General features: G+C 37.3%; 1 protein-coding gene across 15 annotated transcripts in view; it reads right to left on the bottom strand.

Annotated features, from left to right (window-relative positions):
- Positions 1–13389, bottom strand: part of RALGAPA1 (Ral GTPase activating protein catalytic alpha subunit 1) — a 276848-nt gene that overhangs the window by 52784 nt on the left and 210675 nt on the right. For all 15 annotated transcript variants that reach the window (XM_021941133.2, XM_021941130.2, XM_021941131.2 and 12 more), the window contains one exon: positions 3723–3878. In XM_021941133.2, the coding sequence (XP_021796825.1) occupies positions 3723–3878 (156 nt within the window). The remainder of the gene's footprint in view (positions 1–3722; positions 3879–13389) is intronic.

Genomic DNA, 13389 nt, shown 5'->3' with positions numbered 1-13389 from the left:
AAGGACTATTATGAACAACTGTATGCCAACAAATTGGATAAACTAGAGGAAATGGGTAAGTTTCTAGAATAAAACAGCCTACCAAAATTGAATCAGGAAGAAACAGAAAGTCTGAACAGACCAATAACAAAGAGATTGAAGAATTAATTAGAAACCTTCAACAAAAAGCCCAGAACTAGACAGTTGCACAGCTAAATTCAACCAAACAGTCAAAGAATTATTACCAATATTTAAACTCTTCCAAAAACTGGAGTGAGGGGGAATACTTCCAAACACATTTTATAAAGCCAGCATCCCCTCGATCCCTAAGCTAGACAAAGATATCAGAAGGAAACAAAACTATAGGTCAATTTCTCTGATGAACACTGATGCAAAAATCCTCAATAAAATATTAGCAAACTGAACCAATCCAACAACATATCAAAAAGGTTATACATCAAGACGAAGTGGGATTTATCCTTAGCATGCAAAGCTGATTTAATGAACACAAATCAATTGATGTGATACATCACATTAATGGAATAAAAGTTAAAAACTATGCGATCATGTGATCATCTCAATTGATGTAGAAAAAGCATTCAACTAAGTCCAACAGCATTTATTGAGTAAAACTCTTGACAGTTTAGGTATAGAAGGAAAGTTCTTCAACACAGTAAAGGTAACTTATGAAAAACCCTTCACTAACATTATAAGCAATGAGGAAAAACTGAAGGCTTTTCTATTAACATCTGATACAGGGCAAGGATGCCCACTTTTGCTGCATCTATTCAAGATAGTACTGGAAGTACTAGCAAGAACAATCAGACAAAAAAAGAAATATAAGGCATCCAAATCACAACAGAAAAAGTGACATTATCTTTATTTGTAGATGACATGATCTGCTATGTAGAAAGCCTCAGAGATTCCACAAAAACAGTGTTACAACTAACATATGAATTCAGTAATGGTGCAGGATACAAAATCAACATACAAAAATTGCTAGCAATTCTATATACAAATTATGACTTAGCTGAAAAATCAAGAAATGACTTAGCTGAAAAATCAAGAAAACAATTTATGATACCATAAAAATACGTAGAAATAAATTAACCAAGGAGGTGAAAGATTTGTACTCTGAAAACTATAAAACATTGATGATAGAAATGTAAAACACAATGAAATGGGCCGGGCGCGGTGGCTCAAGCCTGTAATCCCAGCACTTTGGGAGGCCGAGATGGGCGGATCACGAGGTCAGGAGATCGAGACCATGCTGGCTAACACGGTGAAACCCCGTCTCTACTAAAAAATACAAAAAATTAGCCGGGCGAGGTGGCGGGCGCCTGTGGTCCCAGCTACTCGGGAGGCTGAGGCGGGAGAATGGCGTGAACCCGGGAGGCGGAGCTTGCAGTGAGCTGAGATCCGGCCACTGCACTCCAGCCTGGGCGACAGAGCGAGACTCCGTCTCAAAAAAAAAAAAAAAAAAAACCACAATGAAATGGAAAGATATCTTGGATTGAAATAACTAATATTGTTAAAATGTTCACACTACCCAAAGAAATATACAAATTTAATGGAATCCCCATAAAAACTCCAATGGCATTTTTCACAGAAATAGAAAAATCAATTCTGAAATTTGTATGGAACCACAAAAAAAAACTCAAATAGCCAAAGCTAAACTGAGAAGAAAACACAAAGGGGCATCATATTCCCTGATTTAAAATTATATTACAGGCTGGGCACAGTGGCTTACGCCTATAATCCCAGCACTTTTGGAGGCTGAAGAGGGATTGCTTGAGCCCAAAAGTTTGAGACCAGCCTGGGAAACATGGCAAAACCCCATCTCTTCCAAAAATACATACATTAGCCAGCACGGTGGTGAGTGCCTATAGTTACAGCTACTCAGGAAGCTGAGGGAGAATCACTTGAGCCCAGAAGTTGAAGCTACAGTGAACTGTGATTGGGCACCACTGCACTCCAGCCTGGGTGAAAGAGTGAGACCTTGTCTAAAAAGAAATAAATATTATATTATATTGTATTACAAAGCTACAGTCATCAGAATGGTATGGTACTGGCGTAAAAACAGAAGCATATGCCAGTGGAACAAAACAGAGATCCCAGAAACAAATTCAAACACATACAGTAAACTAATTTTTCACAAGGGCACCAAGAAGATCAACACGGAAAGGACAGTCTCTTCAACATGGTCTTGGGAAAATGGCATTTCCACATGGAAAAGAATAAAACTGGATCCTTATCTTACACCATATACAAAAATCAACTTAAAATGGAGAAAAGACCAAAATATAAGACACGAAACTTAGAAGAGGATATAGAAGAAAAGCTCCTTGATACTGGCCTTGGCAATAATTTTTTTTGGACATCACATCAAAAGCTCAGGCTACAAATGCAAAAACAAATAAATGGTACTACATAAAACTAAAAAGCTTCTGCAGAACAAAGGTAACAGTCAGCAAAATGAAAAGGCACCCTACAGAGGGAAAACATTTGCAAACCGCTTATCTATTAAGGGATTAATATCTAAAATTTATAAGGGTCTTTTAAGTCAATAGCAGAAAAACAAATAACCTGATTAAAAACTGGGCTAAGGACCTAAACAGACAGTTATTCAAAGACGACATAAAAATGGTGAACTGGTATATGAAAAGGCTCAGCAATCACATTAATCATCACAGAAATGCAAATTAAAACCACTATGAGATATCACTTTATACTCATTAGAATGCTACTGCCAAAAAGGTAAGAGATAACAAACATTGGTAAAGATGTGGAGAAAGGGGAACACTAGCACACTGTTGGTAGAAATGTAGACTGTACAGCAATTATGAAAAAAAAGGAGGTTCTTAAAGAAATTAAACATAGAACTACCATATGACCTAGCAAACCTTTTTCTGGGCATATACTCAAAGGAGACTAAATCACTACCTCCTCAGGATATCTGCATTCCTATGTTCACTGCAGTATTATTCACAATAACCAAGATATGCAAAACTGTCCATCAATGTACAAACTGATAAAATGTGGTATATATGCATACAATGGAATATTATTCAACCTTAAAAAAGGAGATTCTGCCACTTCCTACACATGAATGGACTTGGAGGACATTATGTGTCCTAAGTGAAATAGGCCAGACACAGAAAGAAAAAATATTGCATGATATCACTTATATGTGGAATCTAAAAAAAATAAGGAGAAAATATACAGAGATAGAGAATAAGACTGGTTACCAGGGGTGGAGGGGGGTATGAAATGGGGACACGGAGCTCAAAGGATACAAAGTAGTAGATATGTAAGTTGAACAAGTCTAGAGATTTAATGCACAATAAAAATTGTATGGTATTTGGGATTTTGCTAAATAAGTAGATTTTAGCTGTTCTTGTCATACACACACACAAAAAAACTAGGTGAGCTGATAGATATGCTAATTTGCTTCAATATAGTAACTATTTTATTATCTATATGTATTCCACAACATCATGTTGTAAACCCTAAATACACACAATAAAGTTTTAAAAAAGACTGCAACCTTTAACCATATCATTGTTCCATCAAGAAAACATAGTTTGCTGTACAACCAATCTATTTTCAAGACAGCACTGGGTGGAGTGGTGTAGTATAACCAGAAACAGTGCTTGACCAATTCCATTTCTTACTTATGTACTTTATGTATTAACTGCCTCAATTATGAGCATTTTAATTTGAAAGCACTTCTCAGCACTTACTTTTTTGGTCAAAGAATCATCAGAATCAGAAGGCATCCTTGTTGACACGTGAAATATTACTTCTACTGTAGAGGTAGCAAAATATGGAGTGGTCAATCCAGTGCTTTTGTTTTTTTGTAGTCCTCCCATAAAACCACAATGGTTTGTAAGATTTACCTAGGAGTAATGAAGAGCCACATAAATTAATTAAACAAAACCCAAACACAGTACTGAGAAAGACTCAAACTTCTTGCTTAAGAAAAAAATTGGGAACAAAGTCTTTTGTGTGTTATCAACCAATACTTAATCTAGAATTGTTAGAATTCATTTGTTTGTACTGGTACTTCTTAAATATTTGAGGATCTCTAATTAGTAGGAGTTAACTAGGAAAGGTATCAACTGCTGTGTACTATGCATCTTTTGTTAGCCTACTAGGTGTTAATGGTAAATTATAAAGGCTGTCAGAGCACACCAAGGCCAGGGAGAAAAAAATCAAGTATGGAAATAGTTTGGGGAAAAGTTAAAACAGTAAGATCGTTTGACAAAATGATTAATTCGGTGTGTTGTATTTACTTATAAAACTGGCTTCCTGATTTGTTAGTACTTATCACAGTCCACAACAATTAGAAATGCAGAACTACAGTTTAATTACATTTAAAAAACAACAAAGTGATCTGTAAAAGGATTTTAAAATAATTTTTATTTTCTGATTATAAATATAATACATGTTAACATCAGGGTTGTTGTATTGGATGATATTCCCTGGCCCTGTGTGATGCACAGAAGCCAAGAATTTGTGTTCATTGCAGAAAATTAGGGAAATAAAGGAGAAGAAAAAAAAAATTAAAAATCACCAGTATTTCCCTACTTAGAGAAAACCATTTATATATATGCTTTACAATAAAAATATGAGAATAACAGATAAAATGGAGAATTACAAAAAAAAAATTCCTGCACCATGTGAACTGAACACATCTCAAATATCATTATCAGTTACTAATGGCTGAATACATATATGATTGTTAGATTTTTATGCCATTACTGTAAGATTACCTCAATCTCTTCCAGTTTAAAATTTATTTTTAACTCAGTAATACACTTACATAATTAAAAATTTTAAAGTATTAAAAAAGCATACCAAAATTCTTCCTCCCATGTCTCTCACCTGCAACTACTCAGTTACCTTCTCAGAAAGCAATTTAAGTATCTTTAGAAAAATATTATCTGCATATATAATTAAATTCTTATATGTTTATGTGCACATATCCATGCACGTTTGTGTGCACATACACACAGTACATGCATATAAAACATTCTGCATCTTGCTTTTGGAATTAATATATCTTGAAAAATATTCCTTATTAGTAAGTAAAGAGAGTCCTCATTTTTGGTTCCTGGCTTCACAGAAGTTCATTTTACTGATGTACAGTAATTTAGTCCCCTACTTGAAGGATATTTAGGTTGTTTTCTGTCTTTTGCTATCACAGTCAATGCTGCAGCAAATAACACTGAACTCATATCATGTTCCATTTGTGAAAGTAGAGCTACGGACAAATAGTTATACGTGAAACTTTAAGTCAAAGGGCATGTGGACTTCTAATACTAAAACACACTACCAAGTTGCCCTCCACAGATGCCACCAACAATGTATGAGGATGCCTGTTTCCCTCATATCCTTTCAGATATAGTATATTATCAACTTTATGATCTTTGCTAATCTGATAGGTGACAAATGGTATCTCCAGGTAGATTTTTTGTTTTGTTTTACTTTAGTTCAGAAAGTTACTTATTTTCAAGTAAATTCTCTGATAACATAAAGGAGAAAGTCTCAGTTTAGTGTTCCTTTGCTGTAAACACTTAACACTTGCTGATCTCTATTGTTTAAAATAAACATCTGGAGAGTCACATGAAGAAATGAAAAAATTAAAAAGAAATCCCATGTACACTTTACCCAGAGCCCCCCAGTGCAAAACTCTATCACCACCAGGATACTGATGACACTGATACAGCTATGAGACAGAGCATGTTCAAAAATTCAAGGATCCCCCCTATTGCCCTGTTATGTGAGCCATACCCACTTCCCTTCTACTGTATCCCCTCCTTTACCCCTGGCAATCACTCACTCATCTGTTCTTTACTTCTATAACTATCATTTCAAGAATGTTATATGAATTGAAGGACATAGGATATAACCTTTTCAAGTGTTTGGAGATTTTTCCTGTTATCTTTTTGTTAATGATTTCAAGTTTGATTCCACTGTTGTTCAAGGACATATTCTATTATTTCAATGCTTTTAAATTTGTTGAGGCTTGTTTTATGGCCCAGGGTATGATCTATCTTGGTATATGCTCTGTGGGAACCTGAAAATAACGTATATTGTGCCATTGTTGGGTGGAATATTTTACATATGTAGATCAGATCTTGTTGGTAGGTGCTGTTGTTGAATTCCTCCATGTACTTGCTGATTTTGTTTAGTTTTTCTCTTAACTGTTGAGGAGTGAAGTCTTCAACTGTAATTGTGAATTTCTCTATTTCTTCTTTCAGTTCTATCAGCTTTTGTGCCACATATTTTGTAGCTCTGTTGTTTGGCGCACACGCATTTAGCATTGCTATGTCTTCTTGGTGAACTGATCCTTTTATAATTATATAATGTCCCTCTGATCTCCAGCAATTTTCTTTGCTCTAAAGTTGATCTGATATTAATGCAGCCACTCTGGCTTTTCTTTGATTGATGTTTGCACACTATAACTTTTTCTATCTTTTAACTTTCTGCCAGTCTATATTGTTTTATATATATATATATATATATATATATATATTTTTTTTTTTTTTTTTCTTTTTCTTTGAGATGGAGTCTTGCTCTTGTCACCCAGGCTGGAATGCAGTGGCGTGATCTTGGCTCACTGCAACCTCTGTCTCCCGGGTTCAAGCAATTCTCCTGCCTCAGCCTCCTGAGTAGCTGGGATTACAGGTGCCCGCCACCATGCCTGGCTACTTTTTGCACTTTTAGTACAGAGGGGGTTTCACCATGTTGGCCAGGCTGGTTTCGAACTCCTGACCTCAGGTGACCAGCCCACCTTGGCCTCCCAAAGTGCTGGGATTACAGGTGTGAGCCACTGCACTCAGCCTATATTCTTTTATTTCAAGTGAGTTTCTTTTAGGTAACACATAGGTGGGTCATATTTTTTAATCCACTCTGCCAATCTCTTTTAATTGGTACATTTAGATTATTTATATTTCATGTAATTATTGACAGGTTAATAAGGCTTAAGCTTGCCATCTTATTTTCTGTTTTCTGTTTATTTTCTATGTTTTTCATTTCTCTGTTTTACTTTTCCTGCCTCCTGTGGGTTACTTGAACATTTTCTAGAACTCTGTTTTTATCTATCATTTTTTTGAGTGTACATTTTTATATACTTTTGTAGTGGTTGCTCTATGTATTACATTATATATACATAGCTTATCACAGCCTACTAGTGTTGTCATTTTACCTGCTTAAGTAACTCTACCTTACTGTATGTTCCTTTACTATCCCATTTGAAATATAATTGTGATAAATATTTCCTCTACATATATTTGAACATCATAAAGTGTTATAATTTTTGCTTCAACAGTTAAAAATAATTAAGACAACTCAAGATGAGAAAGCACATTGATTATATTTACCCATTTTTTCTTGCCATGGTCTGCCTTCCTGATGTTTCAAAGTTCCTCCTTTTATCATTTGCTTTCTATTATTAATGGAACTTCTTTCAGTGATTGCTTTAGGGTAGGTCTGCTAGTAACAAGTTCTCTAAGTTTCTCTTCATTTGAGAATGTTGTGACCTTCTCTTCATTCCTGAAGGATATGTTTGTGAGCTATCAGATTCTGGGTCTGCTGGGCACAGTGGCTCATGCCTGTAATCCCAGCACTTTGGGAGGGCGAGGTGGGAGGATTGCCTGAGGCCAGGAGTTTGAGACCAGCCTGGCCAACATGGTGAAACCCTGTCTCTACCAAAATTACACAAAAATTTAGCTGGGTGTGGTGGTGCATGACTGTAATCCCAGTTACGTTGGGAGGCTAAGGCACAAGAATCACTTGAACCCAGGAGGTGGAGGTTGCAATGAGCCAAGATCGCGCCACTGCACACTAGCCTGAACGACAGAGCAAGATTCCACCTCAAAACAAATAAACAGACAAATAAACAAAAAACAGATTCTGGGTTGACAGTTCTTTTCTTTCAGCACTTAAAAAAATGCTATGCCACTTCCCCTGGCTCCCACAGTTTCTGATAAGAAGTTTGCTATCTTTCTAATAGTTTCCCCCCGACAGATAAGGTACACTTATTCTCTGGATGCTTTCAAGAATTTTTGTCTTTAGTTTTCAGAAATTAAATTATGATGTGTTACTATAGATTTCTTTTGATTTATCCTGTTTGGGTTTCACCGAGCTTTTTCAATCTACAGCTTTAAGTCTCTCACCAAATTTAGGAAGTTTTCAGCACTTTCTTCAAGTATTTCAAGTACTTTTTCAGACCAGGCTCTTTCTTCTCTCCTTCTTGACTCAGATAACAGAATGCTAGATTTTTTTTTTGTTAATGTCCCTCAGGTCCCTGATGCTCTGTTCATTATTTTTAGGTTTCTTTTCTTTTCCTTTTTATTTTTTTTCTTTTTCTTTTCTTTTCTTGATACAGGGTCTGCTCTGTCACCCAGGCTGGAGAGCAGTGACATGATCTTTACTCACTGTAACCTCTACCTCCTGGACTCAAGCAATCCTCCCATCATCCTCCCAAGTAGCTGGGATCACAGGTGCCCACCACCACACCTGGCTAATTTTTGTATTTTTTTGTAGAGAGGGGATCTCACTACGTCACCCAGGCTGGTCTCAAAACTCCTGGCTCAAGCAGTCTCCAGCTTCAACCTCGCAAACTGCTAGGGTTACAGGTGTAAGCCACCATGCCCAGCCTAAGTTTATTTTCTCTGCTGTCCAGGCTGTTTCTACTGTTTTATCTTCCAGTTTACTGATTCTTCTGTACCCCCATTCCCACTCCACTTGGTTGTTGGGTGCAACTACAGAGTCTTTTATTTCAGTTATTATATTTTTCACTCTAAAACTTTCATTTGATTGTTCTTTACATTTTCTATTTCTTAGGTGAGACTATTTTTCATTTGTTTCAATTGTGTTACCAATTACTTACTGAAGCATTTCTATCAAGGTTGCTTTAAATATTTGTAATCTTGGTGTGCGCATCTGTTGTTTTTTTAAAATTCAGTTTGAGATTTTCCTGGTTCTGGATATGATGCGTAATTTTTTATTGAAATGTACACATTTTCATGAGACTCTGGATCTTATTTAAAATTCCTGTTTTAGCTGGTTGTTTGAAGACTCTGCTGTATCAGGGAAAAGAGCAGAGAATCAGGTGAAAGTGCTGACTTGTTTCTGCCAGGTGGAGGTGGAATTATATGTTCTCTACTCAATCTCTGTTGACACCTGGGAAGCAGGGACGATCCTCATTACTGATATGTGGAGGCAGGAGTTCTAGCTTCCTATGTGATGTTCACTGACACAGCGGTAAGGGTGACCTCACTACTGCTGGGTGATGGTAAAAGTCCCAATTCTCCATAAGGCCTCCTCTGCAATGACTCCAGTGGAGAGCAGGTGCCTCAATAATATTGGTGGCGATGGAATTCTACGTTTCCCATGTAGTCTCCACTGACACTTAGGTGTGAACGGGAGACTCATTACCAACTGGTAGACATGAAAGTCTTGGATTTCTACTTGGCCTTCTCCGGCACTATTTGATAGTATTCCAGTGTGGTGTCGGGGGCATCTCATAACAGCCTCATGAAGATGCAAGTCTAGGCTCCTTACCTGACCTTTGCTGTCAGGGTGGGGATGGGGTCAAGGAATTTTCTGTGGTGTTTGGCTGGAGTAGTGCAGTTATTATCTAAATGTTTTTCTGCCTTTTTAGGTTGCTCCGTTCCTGGTCCTTTAGCTAGAAAGAGCAGGCTTTGGTTGGTGCTTTTTGTCTGCACCCATTGGTGTTTCTAGGTTGCTGGCTTCTTCAACTCCAAGTCTGGGATATATGAGGCAAAAAAGAAAATCCAGAAAATGCACCACTATGTCATTCTTCAGTCCTAAAGTCCCTAGTTATTCTGTCTTCTCTCCATCTTTCAGAGTCTTCTTATGCTTGTTTTACATGTAATGTCTTATGCTTATTGTACTCAGTAGGAAGAATATATAGAACATTTTCATCACTTCCCAAAGAAACTCCGTATCTTTTAGTTGTCACCCCCTCCTCTCTCATGCCCCTAACCAGCCCTAAGCAACCATTAACCTACCTCTGTCTCTACAGATATACCTATTGTGGACATTACATATAAAGGAACCATTAATATGTGATCTTGATGATTGGTTTCTTTCATTTAGCACAATGTTTTCAAGGTACATTCATGTTGTAGCACATAATCACTTTGTTCCGTTTTATGACTGAATAATATTCCCTTTTATTGGATACACCACAGTTTAGCCATTCATCCACTGATGGAAATCTGGATTGTTTCTACCATTTTGCTAGAGTAAATAATGCTGCCATGAACATTCATGGCCAGGCTTTTGCATGGACATATGCTTTCATTTCCCTTGGGTATATACTTTGGGGGTAGAACTGTTTGGTCATATGGCAACTCTACATTTAACTGTTTGATGAACTGCCAGAATGTTTTCCACAGTGGTTACACATTTTACATACCTACTAGCAGTGTATGAGGGTTCAGATTGCTCCTAATCCTAGCCAACAGTTGTTATTACCTGACTTTCTGATTGTAGTTATCTTTTTTAAAAAAATTTATTTATTACTATTATTATACTTTAAGTTCTAGGGTACATGTGCATAACGTGCAGGTTTGTTACATATGTATACTTGTGCCATGTTGCTGTGCTGCATCCATCAACTTGTCAGCACCCATCAACTCGTCATTTACATAAGGTATAACTCCCAATGCAATCCCTCCCCCCTCCCCTCTCCCCATGATAGGCCCCGGTGTGTGATGTTCCCCTTCCCGAGTTCAAGTGATCTCATTGTTCAGTTCCTATGGCAGAACATGCATTGTTTGGTTTTCTGTTCTTGCGATAGTTTGCTGAGAATGATGGAACATGCATCCATGTCCTATAGGGACGCAAATCATCCTTTTTTGTGTGCATAGTATTCCATGAATTGTATGTATACATTTTCTTGTCCAGTCTTGTCACTGATTTGGGTTGATTCAAGTCTTTATGTGTGAATAGTGCCATAATAAATCGTGTGCATGTGTACTATAGTAGCATGATTTATAATCTTTGGGTATATGCGGAAGTAATGGAATTAAGCTGGGTCATCACGGTACATCTAGTTCTAAGATCCTTGAGGAATAGCCATACTGCCATAATGGTTGAACTAGTTTTACAAATCCACCAACAGTGTAAAAGTGTTCCTATTTCTCCATCTCAGCACCTGTTGTTTCCTGACTTTTCATGATGCAGCCATTCTAACTGGTGTGAGATGGTATCTCATTGTAGTTTTGATTTGCATTTCTCCTGATGTGATGATGATGAGCATTTTTTCATATGTCTGTTGGCTGTATGAATGTATTTTTGAGAAATGTCTGTTCATATCCTTTGCTTACTTTGATGGGGTTGTTTGTTTTTTCTTGTAAATTTGTTTTGAGTTCTTTGTAGGTTCCGCAGGTAGTATTTTGTCAGATGAGTAGATTGCAAAAATTTTTCTCCCATTCTGTAGGTTGCCTGTTCACTTTCGTGCGGTAGTTTCTTTGCTGTGCAGAAGCTCTGGTTGGTGGTCCATTTGTCAATTTTAGCTTTTGCTGCGTTGCTTTGGTGTTTTAGACATGAAGTCTTTACTTATGCCTATGGTCCTGAATGGTACTACCTAGGTTTTCCTCTAGGATTTTTATGGTATTAGGTCTAACATTTAAGTCTCTAATCAATCTTGAATTAATTTTTTGTATAAGAGGAGTAGGAAAGGATCCAGTTTCAGCTTTTCTACTTATGGCTATTGTTCCCAGCACCATTTGTTAAATAGGGAATCCTTTCCCCCATTTCTTGTTTCTCTCAGGTTTGTCAAAGATCAGATGACTGTAGATGTGTGGGTATTATTTCACAGGGACTCTGTTCTGTTCCATTGGTCTATATCTCTCTGTTTAGGTACCAGAGTACCATGCTGTTTTAGTTACTGTGGCAACTTGTAGTATAGTTTGAAGTCCAGGTAGCGTGATGCCTCAGCTTTGTTCTTTGACTTAGGATTGTCTTGGAGATGTGGACTCTTTTGGTTCCATATGAACTTTAAAGCAGTTTTCCAATTCTTGAAGAAACTCATTGGTAGCTTGATGGGATGGCATTAGCAGATCTCTCTGCAGCCAACCTTGGGCGGTATGGCCATTTCGATGATTCTTCCTATCCATAGTATGTTCTTCCCTTTGTTTCTTGTCCTGTTTATTTCACTGAGCAGTGGTTGTAGTCCTCCTTGAAGGGTCCTTTACATCCCTTGTAAGTTGGATTCCCTGGAGTATTTTATTCTCTTGAAGCAATTGTGAATGGAAGTTGTTCCATGATTTGGCTCTGACATACTGTACTGGTGTATCTGAATGCTTGTGATTTTTGCACATTAATTTTCTACCCTAAGACTTTGCTGAAGTTGCTTATCAACAAGGGAGATTTTGGAGCAGGGCAATGAGGGTTTCTAAATATACAATCATGTCATCTGCAAGCAGGGACAGTTTGACTTCCTCTTTTCTAACTGAATGCCGCTCTTTCTTTCTCTTGCCTGATTGCCCTAGCCAGAACTCCAACACTATGTTGAATAGGAGTGGTGAGAGGGCATTCCTGTCTTAATGCCAGTTTTCAAGGGAATTTTTCCGTTTTTGCCCATTCAGTATGATAATGGCTGTGGGTTTGTCATAAATAGCTCTTATTATTTTGAGATACATTCCATCAATACCAGCAGCGGAATTTATTGGCGTTTTAGCATGAAGGGCTGTTGAATTTTGTCAAAAGCCTTTTCTGCATCTATTGAGATAATCATGTGGTTCTTGTCTTTGGTTCTGTTTTAAATGGATTATGTTTTATTGATTTAGCGTATGTTGAACCAGCCTTGCATCAGGGATGAAGCCCACTTGATCATGGTGGATAAGCTTTTGATGTGCTGCTGAATCCGGTTTTACTTGAGAGTATTTTATGGAGGATTTTGCATCGATGTTCATCAGGGATGGTCTAAAATTCTCTTTTTGTTGTGTCTCTGCCAGGCTTTGGTATCGGATGATGTTGGCCTCATAAAATGAGTTAGGGAGGTTTCCTCTTTTTCTATTGATAGGAATAGTTTCAGAGGAATGGTACCAGCTCCTCCTTGTACCTCTAGGTAGGAATTCAGCTGTGAATCATCTGGTCCTGGACTTTTTCGTTGGTAGGCTATTAATTGTGCCTCAATTTCAGAGCCTGCTTATTGGTCTATTCAGAGTTCAACTTCTTCCTGGTTTAGTCTTGGAAAGGAGGTGTAAGTGTCCTGGAAATTATCCATTTCTTCTAGATTTTCTAGTTTATTTGCATGGAGGTGTGTATAGTATTCTCTGATGGTAGTTTGTATTTCATATTATTGGTCAGGTGGTGATATCCTTTATCATTTTTTATTGCATCTGTTTGATTCTTCTCTCTTTTCTT

The sequence above is a fragment of the Papio anubis genome, chromosome 7 (assembly GCF_008728515.1).
Source record: "Papio anubis isolate 15944 chromosome 7, Panubis1.0, whole genome shotgun sequence".
NCBI classification, from domain to species: domain Eukaryota; kingdom Metazoa; phylum Chordata; class Mammalia; order Primates; family Cercopithecidae; genus Papio; species Papio anubis.
The sequence above is the reverse complement of the archived record's forward strand: the minus strand, read 5'-3'. Positions and strand labels throughout refer to the sequence as shown.